This window comes from Dermacentor albipictus, chromosome 4, assembly GCF_038994185.2.
Source record: "Dermacentor albipictus isolate Rhodes 1998 colony chromosome 4, USDA_Dalb.pri_finalv2, whole genome shotgun sequence".
NCBI classification, from domain to species: domain Eukaryota; kingdom Metazoa; phylum Arthropoda; class Arachnida; order Ixodida; family Ixodidae; genus Dermacentor; species Dermacentor albipictus.
In genome coordinates, this window is record NC_091824.1 from 140,088,973 (window position 1) to 140,109,081 (window position 20,109).

General features: G+C 48.9%; 2 protein-coding genes across 3 annotated transcripts in view; one reads left to right on the forward strand and one right to left on the reverse strand.

Annotated features, from left to right (window-relative positions):
* Positions 1 to 20,109, reverse strand: part of LOC139059353 (methanethiol oxidase-like) — a 423,146-nt gene that overhangs the window by 374,895 nt on the left and 28,142 nt on the right. The window lies entirely within an intron of this gene.
* LOC139059720 (uncharacterized) lies at positions 9,775 to 14,144 on the forward strand. Its single transcript, XM_070538158.1, has 2 exons — positions 9,775 to 10,201; positions 12,403 to 14,144. The coding sequence occupies exons 1-2, from the start codon at positions 9,851 to 9,853 to the stop codon at positions 14,035 to 14,037; spliced, it is 1,986 nt and encodes a 661-aa protein (XP_070394259.1). The 5' UTR covers positions 9,775 to 9,850; the 3' UTR covers positions 14,038 to 14,144.

Sequence of the window (20,109 nt, forward strand, 5' to 3'; positions counted from 1 at the left end):
GATCCCTAACCCGGGCAAGAAACTGCAAATTGAGAACCTCAGCCCGATCTCGCTCACATCGTGCCTGGCAAAACTGTACGAACGTGTGGCGACGCTGAGACTACAACAGTACATGGAGGACAACGAACTGTATCGCCACAACATGTTCGGCTTCAGAGCAAAATTATCGACCCAAGACGTACTGCTTCAAATCAAAGAAGAAGTACTCGGGAACGTCCCCAGGAGCGGGGAGAATATAATAATGGCATTGGATATCAAACGGGCTTTTGACAATGTAAGCCACGAGGCTATCCCCGCGGGCATGAACGACCTGAACTGCGGGAGGAGAGTCTACGGCCACGTCAAAACCTTCCTTTCAAACAGAACAGCAACGACTGGCATGGGAGAGCTACGATCAGAGAAGTTCCTTACTCAAAACAATGGGACGCCTCAAGGGTCGGTCATCTCCCCCCCCCCCCCCCCCCGCTTTTCAACATAGCCATGATTGGCTTGGCAAAACAGTTAAAAGAATTCGACGGCATAAACAATGCCATGTATGCCAACGACATCACCATCTGGGTTAACACAGGCTCGCTCAGAGAGAAACAAGAGAAGTTAAAAGAGGCAGCCACCTCTGTACGTCAGAGCAAGAGGGCTAGCCTGCTCCACTGAGAAGTACAAGCTCCTGAGAGTTTGGAGAGGAAAGCAAAACCGCACAGTCCCCACCAGCGACGAGTTAAAGCTCAAAGTCTACCTCAAGGGGAAGCCGATACCGGAAACGACGCTCATCAGAATCCTGGGGATGTGGATACAGTCAAACCAACGCTGCACCCACACCCTCCCCCTACTCAAGGCATCCACCCTACAAGTGGCCCACTTGATCACGCGCATCTCACACAGACGCCACGGAATGCAATCGAAGGAGCGCGCTTTTGTCGCGAACATGCGGGCGTTGGCGCCACCTCAACTTCTAGCCACCGTACCTCCGCTTCGCCCGCGATCCTCCTCCGGACAGCCATCTTGGTTTACCGCGCGCGCCACCTATAGGTCGCAGGCATCGCGAATAATGTCAGTTCTTTCTTTTTTTCAGCCTCTTGTGAGCAGCCAAGAATTTGCTCCGTGATGAGAAAGCCGGAGAAAACTTACTTTCCTAAGAAAGTCGGGATACTATACACCGATTACAAGATAGGAACAGTATACCAAATTCTTCCGGTTTCCAAATGAGTATACGTAAGGCAAATAGACCGTTGTTATAATGAAACGCACGTGAAGACAACTTGATTATGAACAATCGATCCGCTGGGCATCCGACCGACCACTGTAAGAGGTGCCAGTGACACTGCCTCTCAAGCTAACAAAGTCCTGAGAAAATCGCACGATAAACTGGAGAGGAAAATACATCTATACTAGAAGCGTAACTTATCAATCACGCAGGGGACACATGCGTCAAAGTAGCTTTAGTTGTCCTCCAGGATGAGGGGATTATACCTTTCCGTGCGGTAATGTTTAGTTGGAGGTGGAAGTGATGGTTGTGAAATGCGTACGTATAAAAGTCGCACTAGCTGTTTCAATAAGCCCACGGCTGGAAGTAGCGCAACGTCATTCGTGTTCATGGTGCGTCATTTCCGCGGTAAATAAAAAAGTTTCTATAAAATAAAAAAGCAACGGCGCAGAGTTGCAGAGGAAGTTCAGGGAAACATTCCAGCATAGCGCTTATAAAAATGGCTACATTAGATCTCCTTCAAGACGTTTTCACATATCCTGGGAGACACTTTCCTAAACGAGATTCCGTGATTAGCTTTCAATATGCCCGACTGTGGACGATGTGCAAACGTTTATCATTTGCGAACGCTCACAATTATGATTTACACACCGCGACGGTGTGCAAAATCACAATTGTCATGTTAGGTGATCATGCCATCCCATTCAACAACCGGGGAGTTGCAATCCATCCATCTGTCCGTCCGTCCGGTCCCTTTTCGTCAGGTCCAATCCCATCCATCCATCCATTCATGGCCTTATTCTTTCTTTTTTCCATTTTTTTAACTGTATTTGCCCAGTTCGTCTGAGTTCTGATTAGTTAATTTATATCAACAATACTTACTTGTTAACGATGTGTGAATGTTCGAAAAGTTCGAATATTATATTTTTAATATTCGTATTCTATTCGAAAAATATATCTTCGAAAATGGTCGAATACTGGGTTGGATACGAATATCCGAATCTAATCGAGTATAGTGCTGGCTGTGCGGGAACAAACATGGTTCATAGCATTTGTTTTTATCTATTCTAAAGATTTTTGGCGCTTTTGTGCTGAACTTTGTGATAATTCCGCGCTGCTGGCGAAATTTCGTCTGTAAAGCGCGCTTAGCCATTAAACGGCCGCCTTTGCGGAAAAGCAGGTTTCCCAGTAGCAAGGGGCACGGGTTTGCTGACACTCAGGGTGCACTTTTCTTTCTTTCTTTCTTTTTTTGTTTCTTTCTTTCTTTCTTTTTTTTCAGTGTAACTTTCAACTCTGAGCTTATTGCTTGACAGCAAGTGTGGCGACTGACTACTTGCTCAGGGTCAAGCACCTCCGAGCTTACGGGCATTTGATGCGGTATAATAAGGAACAGGCTGGCGAGGACAGCTAGTGGGAATTACTAAGTTTCCTAAGTTAACATGAGCCAAATACACAATGGTTTAGTATAACAGCGTACTAGTGTAGTTTCTTTAACGCTGATAATGTAATTGCAATGTTCCAACATAACAATTTAACACAACTTGCTAATAAATGCATGCGCATACGATTATTCGCTATTCGATTCGATATTCAAAGAAGAGTATTCGTATTCGATTCCCATTCGATTCGTATTCGAAACTTTTGATATTCGCAACTCCCTATTACATATGCAGTCATCCTTCCGTGTATTAAAACCGTTGAAGAGGCCACGAAATAAATGGGTGACTTTGCTTTTCTGGGAGCGATCCAGCTCATTTGCGAGACAATCCTTGAAGTCATCATCATCATCACCAACGTGGGCGCAACTTAGCAGGCCTAGTCACGTGCGACTTCATTTTGAACAAAAGAAGAGTGCAACACAAATTTGACTTTTGCTTTCCTTCTTTTTTTTTTTTGAAGCTCTAATGCAAATCTCAGTTCTATTTCGTTTATCACGTAGCCCTGGTTTCTCTTTCGTTTCTTTACCTCGCCCCTTTCCAGCTTTGAATAGCTTCTCTCTTTCCTTATAGTAGACAGACTGTTAGACAACACGGTCTTCCCTGTTTCCTTTCGCCCGCGCTGACAGATTTTTTTTCATTCTTCCGCTCACCACGCCCACCACGCTCACCACGCTCATAAACGCTCACCAGCAGTTTATGTTGCGGTTGTCCTCAGTATGCTTAATATTCCCCTCATACGTCGCGAACTGTTCTTATTCACTCGGAAGTGCAGCCTTATAGATTGTGCTTTGCACCCTGAAAAAATTAGTGGCAAGTATACCCGTGTTATTGCAGGTGATGAGCGTTAGCTAGTCAACATTGAGTTTTTTTGAAGTTTTAAGGCGAAAGCCTTGAGATCTCTGTTTCAAGTCGCCTTGTAAACTGGAGGTATCACGTGACCCAAAAAAGGCCAGAGGTGACCCAAATCATGTCCGCGCCTGCATAAGAGAATGATTGCCCAAGTTAATTAATGAATCATTAGTGATTGACATAAAATGGATTAGGGAGGATTAATGATTAGCGTGTATTAAAGAAGATTAAGGTGTATTAGAGTGCCTTAAGAAGGATTAAGATGCATGAATAAGGATTAAGATGGGTGGAGGAGGATTAAGGCCGACTAATGTGGATTAAGGTGAATAATGGTTGCTAAAGGAGAATTAAGACCGATTAAGGTGGATTAGGGACCATAGAGCTGGATTAGGTTTGATAGAGGTGGATTAGGGTGTATTAAGGTAGATTGGGACTATTAAGCAGGATTAGGGTGGATTATGGAGGATTAAGACGGATTTTAATGGATCGCGGTTGATAAAGGAGGATTAAGAACGTATATGGTAGGTAAGGTGCATTAGGGGCGATGTAGATTGATTAGGTTGTATTAAGGTGGATTGGGAGTATTAAGCTGGATTAAGGTGGATGAAGGAGCATTAAGGTGAATTAAGGTGGACTAAGGTGAATAAGGGTTCATTGAGTATTAAGCCCGATTAGTCTACCATAATCCCCCTAATGCACATTAATCCACCGAACCCACATTCATCGACCTTAATCCTCCTTCATTCACTTTAATCCACCATAATCCACGAGGGTCCGCCTTAATGAACCCTAATCCAACGTCATCGACCTTAATCTGCTCTAACTCTCCTTATTGCACTTTAATCCTCCTTAACCAACGCTACTACTTCCTCATCCACTTTAATCCACCCTAATCCGCTATAATCGTCCTTCATTTACCTTAATCCACATTCATATACTTTAGTCCACCCTTATCCCCCTTCATTCACTTTAATTCACTTTAGCCCACCATAATCCTCCTTATTGCACCTTAATCCTTCTAATCCATCCTCATCCTTCTTCATGCACTTTAATTCACCCTAATCCACTATAATCGTCCTTAATGCACCTCAACACATCTTCATCCACCCTAACCCACCTTCATCGAACTTAATCCAACCTTGTCCTCCTTTATGCACCGTAATCCACTTTCATCAACTTTAATCCACCTTAACCCTCCTTAATACACCCGAATTCATCTTAATCCAATCCTAATCAATCATTACTTTGCTAATCATTAATCATCTCCTATGCGCGGCTGCACATGCTTTGGTTCGCTTCCCGCCTTCCTTCAGTCCCGTGATATTTTCTGTAGCCCACAACGGGACCTTGATACAGAGGTCTAAGGCTTTCGCTTAATAAGCCACACACAAAGGGATGTGTCACAAGCAATACTATATCAGACGCACGAAATAAAGCATCTCATCATGCGGCAGAAAAATTGTCTGGAGTATTGAACTCGCCTCAAAAGCTCCTTTTACATCGGTATACTCCGTTCACACGGCTTTAGGAAAAAACCAACCTCGTCATAAATGTTGCCTCTAGCATTATCGATGCTGCTGTTAGCATTTCTCAAAATTTTCAACCCCACTGGGGCGCGCAACTGGCCCAAAATGACACGCCTCCATAGAATCCTGCGGCCCGTCCGCGGTAGCCAAGGAGGAATAGCGTGCCGTGCGCAGTCGGCGGGCGAGGAGAATCGAGGAGGAAAGCGCCGTGAGGAGGAGAGTGTCGCTACTTTCAAACATCAAGGGGCTTTACATACACGACCGGTCGATCTCAATCCTGCCCGCGTGACGACGTGTAATCTCAGCCCATAATATAGGACACGGCGCTGTATGGAGATTCGCAGGTACCCTATACTCGCGTCATTCGAACGCTTCGATGCCAGTTCATTGTTTGCGGCTTGAGCATATGGTTCAGGTGGAAATACAAAACTTGAAAAAAAGTGCTAGGCCATGGCGAGGAAGTGATAATTTATGTCATTTCTTGAGGCAAATGATATAACGATTATTGATTTTTCCCTGCACTTTTCCTATGACATGGGAGGGGAACTGAAACCGTATGCCATGGCGAGCCCTTAAATGTTTTATACATGTATATAAGATATGCCACATGCCGCACGTCACCAAAACTTTTTGGCGGCGTGAAAAGCGAAGACCTGCATCGAACCAGCAGCAATGCGCACAGACTTTCTTGTCATTGTTTTTAATTTCAGTTGTCGCCAGCCCAAATTCGCGATAACCACTAGATATGCTTAAACCGAATTGGAGCGAAAAAGATCGACTGGGTACGTAGAGAGGCTAGAGATTTATTAGCCTAGCTAATTGCGTGGCACACCTTATCACAGATTTCCTTTTCCGAGTAAATCATATTTCCTCGGGGGCACGTCGGAAGTCTTCTTTCACGCACAGTTTAGTGCACTAAACTTTACGTGCAAATATCTCGTGTTTGAAAACGAGAGCACTTTCACCTCTCAAGTGCGCATGCGCATGGACAGAACTCGCCTGCAGCTCTTTATTCTGAAGCCTTTTGAACTGGCGACATAAATTCACTGCTTAGGCAGTGTGCTTTCACAAAGAGTACGACCAGCAAAAGGCACCATAACCACCGGAAACAAAAGTAGGCCATGGTAGTGCCCGGGAACGGTAGGCAAATTATTGTGGATGAGGCCAGTAACCCCTCATCTTGGCACAGACTTTCAATATGAGATTAGAAGATCGGTTAAGTTCTTGACTACTACTATCGGCAGTTGAGGCTGGATGTCCTTTGACAATTGTATGCTTATGTATATTTGATTTCCTTTTCTTTTCTTTTCGTTTTCATTTTTTTATACCCTTCTGCCTACGGTGTCAGATGCTCTATATTTTGGCCGGGAATGCAGAGGCGGCTCCAGTATGGTCGAACAAACATGTCACTACTCCTTCCGTGCTGCCTCTGCCGTAAGATCTGCAGCATTCTCAAAATTTTGTATAAATAGCGTATAATGATTTGTTTTAGGCTTTTCGGATTTTTATTCATGCATAACAAGTACCGTGCAATGCGATATCTGCAAGACAGCACAAAATACCAATTTAATATATCATAAGAGTGGGCTGACAGCACATTTCCTTGTTAATTTGGTTTGTGTGTTTTCAACTGCTTCACGTAGCCGCACGTGTGAAAAAATCATTCGCAAGGCATAGGGTCACTGTACAGCTTAACCGTGTTTTAGCTTACCGAAGTACTGCGCGTTTAGTGCATCAGGTCGGCTAAGTCTTGCACGGGAATTGCAAGACTGGGCTGGTTTTACGCAAGACTGTGCTCTTAAGTGTACAACAGATTACCATAATGCTGTACATACACGCACGCCTGTCAACCAATACGACGTTATAGTAAAATGCCCCACTTTTAGAGCCTGCTTACCATTGTTGTATATACACCGACAACTCTAAAGACGAAACATTTTTTTGCCGACAGCGACGGCGAAAATTCGCTTGCAATGTCCACATAATTTCTATCGCAATAAAAATGAAACACGTGCTCCATATTTCTCATATTCGATATAATACATGGGAACATAGGGGTGATGGGTTACAGTGGCCTCATTGTGCGTGCATAGCAAACATAGCAAACAATGCATATACGAAATGATTCGGCACCTACACCCTGAAACACTGGACAAACTCCAATCCCTTTTCAATACCATGTGGGCGGCGGGGTAATTTCCACCGTCCTGGAAAGAAGCTATAGTCATCCCCGTTCTTAAACAAGGGAAAGACCCGGCCTTAGCCAGCAGCTAGAGGCCAATAGCGCTAGCAAGCTGTCTGTTTTTGAAAAAATTCTTATTCATCATTAAAATGATAAAAAATATTATTATGAAAAAACGCGTATTCGGCTTCCTAAATAGTAATAGCAAAATAGACCCCCTTCAGTGTGGTTCCCGAGAGGGATGGTCGGCAATAGACCACCTGTTGCGCATTGAGGCAAACATTAGAGATGCATTCATTCATAAGCAGTTTTCACTTTCAGTATCTCTAGGCCTAGAGAAAGCGTACGACACGACGTGGCGATTCGGAATCCTCCGTGATCTTTCCGCGATGGGTGTCCGCGGGAACAATTGCTAAACACAATTGAAAGCTATCTGTCTATACCGCACTTTTCGCGTAAAAGTTGGTAACGCTATATCTAAATCTTTCACCCAAGAAATTGGTGTTCGGCAAGGGGGCGTACTTAGTTGCACACTATTTATTGTAAACATGAACAGCCTGCATAAAGTCGTACCACGCGCAATGTCTTATTTCGTTCTTGTTGACGATGTTCAAGTAAGTTTCAAAGTGTGTGGTGAGGCTGTGCGCGTTTTGTGCTCGGCTGACCTGCAACGACAGAATCGGTGTGTTAGAATCAAGTGGTTCCCGGCGCACGCGGGCAACGATGCGTCCGAGAAGCACGATAACCACAACGAGACGGCACACGCAGTGGCGCGAGCGCTAACCAACCGCGCCGCTGCAACCGACCGTCCAACCTGGTGTAGTGCCAAGGACCGCATGACGACGTTCAACGAACTTACCCAGTTCCACCGCCTGGCTCGAAGGACTTTCCCACCCCCGCACCCGGGGCTGAGCCGAGCGGAGGCGGTGCGGTTCAGACAATTGCAAACTGGTTCTTTACCCACCCCAGTATTAATGAATCATCTATACCCTAAATTATATGTGAGTGATGAGTGCCGCGTGTGCCAGCGGGAGAGGGCCACCCTGACGCACATCCTATGGGATTGCACCAAGTTCCCCAATGAGGCTTCGACAAGTACAACGATTCCTCCGCGACTCGCGGCTGCGGCGGAATGCTACGACCACGAAAGCCAAACCTGGGCCGTCCAGCAGGTCTCGGCGGCTCTTGAAAGACAAAGGCCGAGCGAAACCGACGGAACGTTGCCCCACAGGGCGACCAACCGCGGGAGTGACACGCGCTGGAGTTGAATAGAGACCACCCGCTGAGAAGACGTCAGGGCCCGCGTCACGGCGCCATTTAGTCATGGTGTCGTTCTGCAGGCGACTACATGAAGTTCTCTCTCTCTCTCTCTCTCTCTCTCTCTCTCTCTCTCTCTCTCTCTCTCTCTCTCTCTCTCTCTCTCTCTCTCTCTCTCTCTCAAATCATGCAATACTGATTTCTGCGAATGACAAGTGTAGCTTGGTATAAACAAATTATCTAAATGAGCGGATGAGAACGGCTTCAAAACACACACAAAAGAGTACCTGCGTACTCTTCTCAAGCACGAGAGGAGTAGCACCACTGCATAGTATTACAATCAAGGGAGACACACTCTCTGTGAGCAGCCAACATAAATTCCAGAGAATCACTTTAGACTCACAGCTCACATTTATTCCCCATATTGAAAATCTGAAAATAAAATGTCTCAAAACAACGAACCTTCTCAAGCTTCTGTCAGAAACTACATGACGTAGTGACCGAAAGTGCCTTCTGAACTCATATGACAGTCACGTCCGATTCCGCCTTAATTTTTTTAATACCCTTAATGTCCCGAAAGACATTACATAGGGGGGAATACAATTCGCACATGATATGCCAACACAATAAAAGCAGCTGGAGAAAACAATCTAGCACGAAGCAATAATTTATAATTCTGCAACGCCAAGTGCGTTAAAAATTCTAGACCCTGTCCACCATCTGGGCATCCGTCTCTCGACCGGTGCCTTCAGGACAAGTCCAATCCAGAGCCTCTACGTAGAGTCCAATCAATGGTCACTTCATCTGCAGCGGTCATATAGCAGTTTTACATATGTTCTGCTCGTATGTTACTCGCCGAAAATCCGACCGGCCTGACCGTATTCACGCGTATGCACTGAACTGCATCGCGGTTATTAATATTTATTGCGAGAATAGTATCTCGTGGGCACCCTGAAGCGGCACGCCTAAGCGACGAAGCCGTTTGCTAGTAGTTTTGTCCTTTCGGCGTATTTGGAGCGATCCAACAGCCCATGCGGTGGGTCGCCTTTGACGAGCCATTCGGCACAGTTTGAGGCGACAGAGCGGGAAGATTCTGAGCTTCATTTCGTTCAACTTCGAGCAACAATGCCAGATTTATCCTCCTGTTCTTCCATAGCTATTTATGAACTCTTATTTATTTATATATTTATTATAAATATATCCCCGCTTCTCGGTTCACTCCCTATTTGTGGGTATGCGGCACAGCCTGAAAATCATCATCATCCTCATTAACAACAACATCATCATTAACAACATCGTAAATTTTACTGTCAACCGAGCCGCAAGAAGAAGCGACCACGAGCTGCTCTCGCGAATAGCGCCACGAGCGATTCTCTCGCAAGGACGGCGCCGAGGGATGACCGACACCGACCCTGGACCAGCGCTCCGGACGCAGGCCCACGCTGAGCAGCCACGCGGCGGCTACAAGACGCTATTCGGCCCCGTTCCGCCGCAGTTCGTATGCTGGGCGGTGATCCTGGCCACCGCGCTAGGCCTAACCTTGTGGGCGCTGCGCCACGCGCTTCACGGTGAATCGGACGAGCCACCTCCGCTGCCGTCGACGCCGGGTTTCTGCTGCGAGAAGCTCGTCGTCGAGATGTACCGGCGCGCCAACCGCACCGTGGACGCATGCAACAACTTCCTGGACCACGCCTGCTATCACCGAGATGGGCTCGCTGAAGCCAACGCTGAGCTATTCCATGCGGAGGTATGCGAGCGCTGCATAATATTAAAGTCGGCCGGCAGAGTGGCTCGAAAGAAAAAGAGTTGCAGTTTCGAAGCACCGATTACGAGGATAGTAGTTTTCCTGGCCGTTAGACTTGTAAACATTCGCTTACTAAATTAACAAAGATTGAATATGTAAGCGTGACCGACCGAGGACGCAGGAAGAAACAGACACAGCGCTGTCTTTGTGTGTCTGCTTCTTTCTACGTCCTCGTTCAATAATAATAATAATAATATTTGGGGTTTTACGTGCCAAAACCACTTTCTGATTATGAGGCACGCCGTAGTGGAGGACTCCGGAAATTTTGACCACCTGGGGTTCTTTAACGTGCACCTAAATCTAAGCACACGGGTGTTTTCGCATTTCGCCCCCATCGAAATGCGGCCGCCGTGACCGGGATTCGATCCCGCGACCTCGTGCTCAGCAGCCCAACACCATAGCCACTGAGCACACTCTATTGTGGATTCAGACCAACTAGCCCGTCAACGTGTTTTAACTAAATTAACAAGCGTGGTGCCACGCGGCCGAAGGTAAACATGAACACATCTCCCTCGATGAGCGCAGAAACTCGCTGTCGAAATGCTGGATTGAGGAATCACGGCAGCAGCAAACGCCTTGACCTTCGAGCAGCTCTCCGTTCAACGCGAACGAAACGTCGAAAGCACAGCGCATACGAAGCTACCGGCACTACGCGCACTCTGCAAACATCGCAGATCGTTTTGAAGATGAGGCCCTTGCGGGCGCGTACTTTGGCCACGTCGCAGATTGCTTTCAAGACACACGAGGGCCGGCAAGGCGTCCCTACGACGTCCATCAAAGGCGTCTACTACGGCGTCCGCCATTCGCGTGCCCAACTCCGTAGCAGACGCCGCGGCTGTCTTCGCTCTGTACGAAACGGCGGGCGAGGAGGACATCGAGGCACCCTAGCAGTCGCCCGAGACGCTTCCGGCCGGCGTTTCTTGCTCCCGCACGCGAGATTGAACCGCGTTTGCTGGGTCACCATCGAAGACTTTCACTCGCACATACAGCATACGGAGCAGGGCGACGGTTTTAGAGCCCATGGACTTTATGCGGAACATCACGGCGGCGGCCGCGGTGGCAGAAATGCGCCTGGGGTGTCCATTTAATTTCTATCGCAAGAAAATGTGCCCGGCAGTTCACAGAGATTCTCTAGGCATGCGCGCGTAGATTCTTGCAATTGAGGCCGCGAAGTTCGTAAAAATCGGCACAACTAAATGCAAACAGCGTGGTATTATTTAGTATACTTTGGCAGCGACTCAGGCACCAAAGCAAGAATCCAAACTACTCCGTGCATTGGGGATTCGTCGAGGCCTCCGCGCGCCGACGGTGTACGCCGATCTTGAATGCGTACACCCAGCGGCACGCTCCGGGTTCGGTGGCCCGAACCATCGGAACGCCCTGGATCCGGCTGTGGTACTGCTCCGCCCACTTTATTGTAACATTAGGTGCTCTCCAGAGGCTTGCGTGTGCCGGTATTTTTATTTTCACATGCCAAATGATATAATAGGATCAAATCACACTAGGTAAAAAGCAGATCGGTTAGACCTAGGGGCACTTAGAAACAAGCTGATCGGTGCCTCCCAGCCCTTCTTAGAGGCCAGCAGAATAACTGTACCGTAACAAAAGTGCCTTGCCTGTGTGCACGACGACGTTTGGCAGAGAAGCATAAAATATGACGTCTTTATAAAACACATTCACATCGCATATTTCGGACAGGTATTCACGTGTCTGAGATACCTTTTACGTGTGTCTAACGCTTCGCTGCTCTCAGGGTGTTGATAGATGCACTATGACTTTGTTGCTATGCGATAATGTTTGGAAATAACAAACTGCTGTCGCTTGAAACAAAGGTAGTCCAATATACGTTATGGCTCCACGGAAGACTCTCTCGCATGACACTCCACCGTGTATTGTTCTCCCGAAAGGAGTACTTTTGCTGCTTTCATTTCGGCTGCTTAACAATGCTGGAAAGCATTTATAGTGTTAATCGAAGTGAAATGCGTCCACAGGGTACAGTTCCGAATTCTCCTTGTGTTGCAACTAAGGCTGTAGAAATTTCGTACTAATTGTGCAACTCCAATGTCATCTGACAAACGCTTCTACTCGCATTTGCTTAAGATTGTTCCGCAGCGACTCAGCGATAGCATTCGCTCTGCTTGCAGGTCTTGTATCCGACTCTACAGGGAACCTTACGAACGCCTGCAAGCGAGGTCCTACACGCTTACTACCTCAGCTGCTTATTTGTTCTCGTAAAGGGACTGTCACCCACAAAGGAAGCCGTCAACGATGTCGCCGACATGTTCTCCAGGTGGAGTGGCGGAACCGATTTTCCAGTAGTCGACACCGCCGGTATACTGGAGATCAAGTACGGAATATCGCTCACTTTCCGCCTAAAAGTGAACCTTAAGACTAACAAAAGGCCCTTCAACGCGGTAGTCAACCAAACGCCTCATTTGAGAAGCTTTGGGAACATCCGGTGGAAACCGACTAGCACCCTCATCGACCACTCGATATCGGTCGTCAGCCAGCGCCTTGGAGTTAACGTGACGCCCAAAAGCTACTCGGATTTACAACTCCGGCTGTTATACGCGAGCCTGGAGACCGACAAAACAGAACCGTTACATGGCGGGTTTGACGTGCTCGGCCAGCTATTCCCGAGAGCATCACTCGATGAGTGGCGGCTTCACATGAACGACGTCTGCTCGTACCGCTGCAGCGACACCATGATGGTCACGGTAAATCACGCGAGTGTCATCCGGACAATCTTCGACATACTCGACTCACCATATTTCCATGCGACATCAGTAGCCTTCCTCATCGCCGGAACTACGAATGCCCTTTTCGAATCAGGCTTCCTGTTGGACAGCACAGCGGAAAAAGGCACCACACTGTGGACCGAGTTCTGTGACACCGACACCAGACACCTCTTCGAATTGTGGGACCTGGTATCAGTGCACCAGTTCACGAATCAAGACAGAGACGACACACTCCGCTCCCTCTACGACTCCATCTCCGCGGCAGTCATCGCGGACGCCACCGACATATTCGCGAGTCCCGAAGACGCCAAGGAGGCGCATGCCTTGATCTCGCGACTGCGGTTGCTCTTGCCCACGCAGCTGTCGCACTGGTACCAGATTTTCCTGCCGAACCTGACGGAAGACTATTGCGCCAACGTCATCGCCGTCCGAGCTTTTCAGCGCAAGACGCTGCTGCACGCCGACGCCCGCGGTCTCGGTAATCTGAGTTGGATGCGCCTAAGGGGCTTGGCTGCGTACGCCTTACTCCTGGAGGACGCCATCGTGGTATCACCCATCCTGTACGCAGATATCAGGGCCGAAGCCCGCCGCGAAGCATACATCACTGCGGCGCTGGTGGGTGTCCAGCTGGCCTCTACTCTCTGGCAGGCCATCTTCGAGCACCCACGCTGGAGCAAGGCGGTTTTGGAAGTGCTTAACGGTCACAAGGACTGTATACGGGGTCAAGTCGGCCGCGAGGATCCCACCGAGTTACCTTACCCGGCGCTGTCGCTGCGCTCAACGGTGCGCGCCGTGGCGGGCGCCGGGTGGCACAGGGTAGTCAGAATGTGGAGCTTGTGGTACATTTCGCCCAGCCAATTCTTCTACATGCTATTCTACGTGCGATACGTGTGCTTCAGGCACGAGCAGCTCAAGCAGCTGTCCCTCAGCACGAACTTTATGCGGCGCTTGCCCGACTTCTGCGCAGCGTTTCAATGCCAGACGCTGCCGCGGCCGCCGAATTGCATACACGATCTGACGGTCGCGCCTGTCGCCGTCTGATGGCGGCATTTGTCGCCTTCGTCCAGCATACACATGCGCAGTTAGTCATTTAGTGCGGGCTACCGCACTGACTTCACACACAATAGAATATTCACTTCACTTCTTTATTGTTTGTTTCACGGATTCTCTCCGTGTAGGGGGCAGAGGTAAAGGCAAAATGCCTGACAGAGCCTCTGCGCCCCTACAGTTCAAGGCAGCACGACATATCATTCACATACATATTTGCTAAACATATCTTTAACACACAGCACAGGGCAACGAAAAATTCAATTATTCAGAATACTTGTCAACAAAGCATTACTTTTGCTTCAACGTGACAGATTTCGAAAAAGCAGAAGATACGTAAGCAATAAGTATTATATAACAATAAAATTGGCTTACATCAGAAGTCAACAAAGAAAAGAAAACCATAGAAACACTGCCCCGAAAATAAGTGGCATATACAGTAAATAGATCAGTACATAGAAACATTTCATTAAAGCACGAAGGTTTAGACTGGTGCACAATGTAAATGCCGAGAAAGAGAGAGAATAAACATTTTTATTGGGTGAATGCAGCCCTGGAGAAGATTCCTCATTCCAGAATGCCGTGAGCTCGGGCCGCGTCCTGGGCCCTCGCAATCAGCCGTTGCTGATCCTCGAGGTCGGAGCTGGCCAAGGCTCTCTCCCAAAGCTCGTTAGTGGGGTAAGGGTTCGGAGGATTTAATGGTGCCGCTCTGCAACCCCCTACTATGTGCCTGACGAACTCGGGCTCTGCGCAGAAGCGGCATTGCGGAGAGAATGGTGTAGGGTCTATTAGGTGATTTTTGGTTGGGTGGGGGAATGTATTAACCTGTAGAGCTCGGAGGAATAGCTCCTGCTCTCTGGGTAGTGACTTGTGTGGGGGTGCATATGTTCTGCGGGTTAGCTTGTAGTGTTGTGTGATGTCTTGGTAAGAGACTAGAGAGTGCATGCGCTCGGGTTCAGATTCCTCGGCGTCGGCTCGGTGGGTCAGATCTCGAGCCACGTGGTTGGCGACCTCGTTGCCAGGAATGCCTTGATGAGCTCGCGCCCAGATGATCATGACTGATCTCGTTGGCGGCTTTTGATTGATGATCCGGAGCGTAGTGCTATGAATTCTGCCGCTAACAAAGTTGCGGCACGCCTGTTGGGAGTCGGTCACTGTGACTTCAACCTCTGTTTGGGAGAGCGCGAGGGCTGGCTATGGCCGCTTCCTCGGCTTGGAAGGGATTGTTTCGTGTGAGCGAAATGCTGCTCCGACGTTCTGTGTTGACGACTACGGTGGCTGTTGTGGCTGCGCGTCTGGAGTAAGAAGCCGCATCCGTGTAGCCTGTAGAGTTTACGTTAAAGTCCCGTATCGCTTGTGTATGACCAGGGCGCGGGCCTCCCTTCGCTCTGCGTGGTGCACTGGGTGCATATTGCGAGGTAGAGGACGTACGGTGATGTTTCTCCGGATGGCATGGGATAAGCTCACAGTCTGAGGCGGCGGATGGCTCAGAGGGGCAGAGAGCCACAGGCGTAAGAGAATGGACCTCCCTGCTTCCGTAACCGCCAGCCTTGTTCGCTGACTGGATAAATGCGCCTCGATCAGCTCCTCGGCCGTGTTGTGCACACCTAGTCGAAGTAGGCGTTCTGTGGACGTACTGATTGGCAGGCCCATCGCCTGCTTATATGCCTTTCTGATCATTGCGTTGATTTTCTTGAGTCCCGTCTCGTCTCGTCCCGTCCCGTCTTGAGTCCCGTCCCGTCTCGTCCGTGTGGAATAGCGTAAGTTATTCGAGACACGACGAAGGCTTGGACAAGCCGAAGCGTGTCCACCTCCCCGTGCCTCTTGTCTTGGTTGTTGTTCACCGGATCATGTGCGTAACTTGGGCTGTTGTATTCTTAAGCTTTTGAATTAATATTGTATTTGTGCGATCCGACTGGAAAATCATTCCCAATATCATTACGCTCTGAGACGGAACGATGGTGTGTCCCTCCAGTTGTATGTTGATAGTTGGCTAGTCGGATGTGTGCTTCTTTCGCGGTGAGACCAGGAGTAGCTCCTACTTTTGGGGGGCGCAGCTGAGCCCGCATGACTTAGCATAGTCGCTCACCACGTCTGCAGCTTCCTGCAAGCGGTTCTCCATTTCCCCGATGGACCCTGTGGACGACCAGATGGTAATGTCGTCGGCATATAGGCCATGCCGGATCCCTGGCATGTTATCGAGGAGCGGCCGTAGGCCTATTAGGGAGATACTGAAAAGGAGAGGGGATAATACTGCGCCCTGTGGTGTGCCGCGCCCGCCCAGTAGGAAGGAGTTTGTGGCTTTGTCCCCGACCTTTAGGATGGCTTTTCTATCTGACAGGAAATCACTGATATAGGAGTACGTCCTGGCCCCACAGCCCAGAGCGTTTAGCCTCTGTAAGATTGCTGTGTGCTTGTCGTCATCGAACGCCCCTTCAAGATCTAAGCCGAGGATAGCCGTGGGGGAGTTGCCTGTCGCTGGTACAATCACCTCCTCTTTCAGCTGAAGTAGGATGTCTTGAGTTGAGAGGTGTGGACGGAATCCTATTATCGTTGTTGGAAGTTTCCCCGATTCCTCCAGGAATGGTTGTAACCGGTTGAGAACGACGTGCTCTAGGAGCTTTCCTGCACACGAAGTGAGGGAGATCGGTCGTAGGTTCTCAATGGCTGGTGGCTTGCCTGGCTTCGGTATCAGACGAACCTCGGCTATTTTCCAGACCTCGGGAAGGTTTCCTTTCCTCCATACTTCGTTAAGATGAGCGGTAAGCTCTAGTAGCGAGGGGCTGTCAAGATTTACAAGTGCCTTATTGGTAATTTGGTCCATTCCCGGGGCTGTGTGGCGTCTCAAGCCCATTATTGCCGCTGGTACCTAATGTTGATGAATGTCCTCCTCTAGGAGCTCGTTAGGGGTGCCCGTGTAGGGTGGCAGAGGCTCCGATGGCTGTACGGGGAAGTACTGGGCTTTGAGAGTCAAAGGGAGGTCCGCCTCGTTTCCAGGAAATCGGTGAATTACTCGGGCCATATTGTGGTGGGATTCCCTTTTGCTGCTGGCCGGGTTGATTAAATACCTCAATAACTTCCACGTCTTGGAAGTACTCAGTCTTCCTGTCAAGCTGTCGCCGAGAGATAGCCAATTCTCTCAGCATAGCGTGGTAGCGTATTCCGCAGCCTCTTGTATGAGTAGGGCTATTCGCCTCTTCAGCTTGCGATTTAATCTTTGCCTTTTCCAACGCTTCAGCAGGTTACGCCGAGCTTCCCACATGTGGAGCAAGCGAGCGTCGATGCTTGGAGTGGTGGTGGATGTTTCAAGCACTTTGGTGTGCGCCTTCACATCCTTGTGAAGCTCAGTGATCCAGTCCTTAATTGACTGAAGCTGTTGGCTCTGTTCGTTCGCAGCTCTTTCTTCTCTTATCTCCCGCAGCTTGGTCCAATCCGTAAGGCGAGCCGTGCCTATCCTGGCTTTGTATTCGAGCCCATGGAGAGTGGTGGCTAGCAGTGCGTGGTCACTGCCTAGGTACTCCTCCAGATTGGTCCAGCAAGCTTGGGGGATACTTCTGGTGAGGGTTAAGCCGGGGTTCGTGTCTCTTTGAACACTTGTGCAGAGCCTCGTGCAATTCCTTGGATCGTTGATGAGTGTGAGATCCATGTCCTCAATAACTTTGTGAAGCATGTTTACCCTGGGGTTGGTGTACGTATAACCCCAAAGGGGGTGGGCTGCATTGAAGTCGCCCACAATTAGAAGCGGATGGTCGCCTGCTGCGTGCATGGCTTGCTCAAAAACCAGTTTGAGGAGCGATGGCGCGTTTTTCGGCACAGATAGCGATGGAAAGAGGCGGAGGGGCAAGAAGAGACATCGCAATGCTGACCGCAGCGCCACTACGACCACTGTGGCGGAAAATGAATCGAAGGAGCGCGCTATTGTCGCGAACATGCGGGCGTTGGCGCCACCTCAACTTCTAGCCACCGTACCTCCGCTTCGCCCGCGATCCTCCTCCGGACAGCCATCTTGGTTTACCGCGCGCGCCACCTATAAGTCGCAGGCATCGCGAATAATGTCAGTTCTTTTTTTTTCAGCCTCTTGCGAGTAGCCAAGAATTTGCTCCATGATAAGCAAGCCGGAGAAAACTTACTTTCCTAAGAAAGTCGGGATACTATACACCGATTACAAGATAGGAACAGTATACCAAATTCCTCCGGTTTCCAAATAAGTATACGTAAGGCAAATGGACCGTTGTTATAATGAAACGCACGTGAACACAACTTGATTATGAACAATCGATCCGCTGGGCATCCGACCGACCACTGTAAGAGGTGCCAGTGACACTGCCTCTCAAGCTAACAAAGTCCTGAGAAAATCGCACGAATGACTGGAGAGGAAAACACATGTATACAAGAAGCGTAACTTATCAATCACGCAGGGGACACATGCGTCAAAGTAGCTTCAGTAGTCCTCCAGGATGAGGGGATTATCCATTTCTGTGCGGTAATGTTTAGCTGGAGGTGGAAGTGATGGTTGTGAAATGCGTACTTAGAAAAGTCGCACTTGCTATTTCGATACACCCACGGTTGCAAATAGCGCAACGTCCTTCGTGTTCATGTTGCGTCATGTTCGCGCTAAATAAAACAAGTTTCATAAAAATAAAGAAAGCTACCGCGCACAGTTGGTAGAGGAAGTTCAGGGAAACATTAAAGCATAGTTCTTATAAAAATGGCTACATTAGATCTCCTTCAAGACGTTTTTACATATCCTGGGAGACACTTTCCTAAACGAGATTCCGTTATTGGCTTTGAACGTGCCTGACTGTGGACGATGTGCAAACGCTTATCATTTGTGAACGTTCATAATTATTATTTACACACCGTAAATGGTGTGCAAAATCATATTTGTCACATTAGGTGATCAGCCATCACTTTTAACGCGCGGGGAGTTCTGTGCGTCCGTCCAGTCCAATTTTGTCCTGTCCTATCCTATCCAAACATCAATCCATCCATCGCCTTGATTTTTCTTTTTTCCGTTTTCTTAACTGTATTTGCCCCCTTGGCCCGACTCCCAGACTAGTTAATTTCTTTCAACAATACTTACTTATTAGTGGTGTGCGAATATTCGAAAAGTTCGACAACATGGTCGTCACGGTCAACGACGCGAGTGCCATCCGAACGCTCTTCGACATACTCGAGTCCCCGCGCTTTCACGCACATTCAGCAACGCACCTCACCGTCGAAACCGCGGTTGCCCTGTTCGAAAGAGAGTTCCTGTTGGACAACATCCCCGGAAGAGGCACCGCGCTAAGGATTGCTTTCTGCGACTGGTCCACCGGTGGTCTCTTCGAGCTTCGGGAGCTGGTGTTGTAGCAGCAGCTCACCAACAAGAAAAAGGACGACGCACTCCGCTCCCTCTACAACTCCATCTCCGCAGCGGTCATCGCGGACGCCACCGACGTATTCGCGAGTCCTGAAGACGCCAAGCAAGCAAGCGCCTTGATCTCGCGACTGCGGTTGCTCTTGCCCACGCAGGTGTCGCAGTGGTACCAGATTTTCCTGCCGAACCTGACGGAAGACTATTGCGCAAACGTCATCGCCATCGGAGCGTTCCGGCGAAAGACCGCCCTACATGACTTCTGCAAAGCGTTTCAGTGCCATCTACTGCCGATAGATGCCGCGCCAGGGTGCATACACGACCGGTCGATCTCAATCCTGCTCGCGTGACGACGTGTAAGCTCACCCCGCAATATTGGCGGCGAGGAGTTACGGAGTCGCCCTCTATCGGAAGCGCCTCACTGGCGTAGTATGAGGGATCACGTGGCGCGCTCCTCATAGGTTTTGCTGTCAGCGCTCACTGAAAACACCACGCGCGAGGTCTCCCGGACATTTCTGTAAGTACTTTCGAAACGAGAGAAGTTTCTTACTGTCTAAATTATAATCTTGGGCAAACTGAAAGCACACAATCGTTTACAGCCGCTATCTCTTTACCGAATACGTACAGTGAACGCCACTGCGCGCGATTGCCGCGATGGAGTCTCCCGAACCGGCTTCTTGCGTGAAAGGTAGGTAAACGCTGAGAGCAAA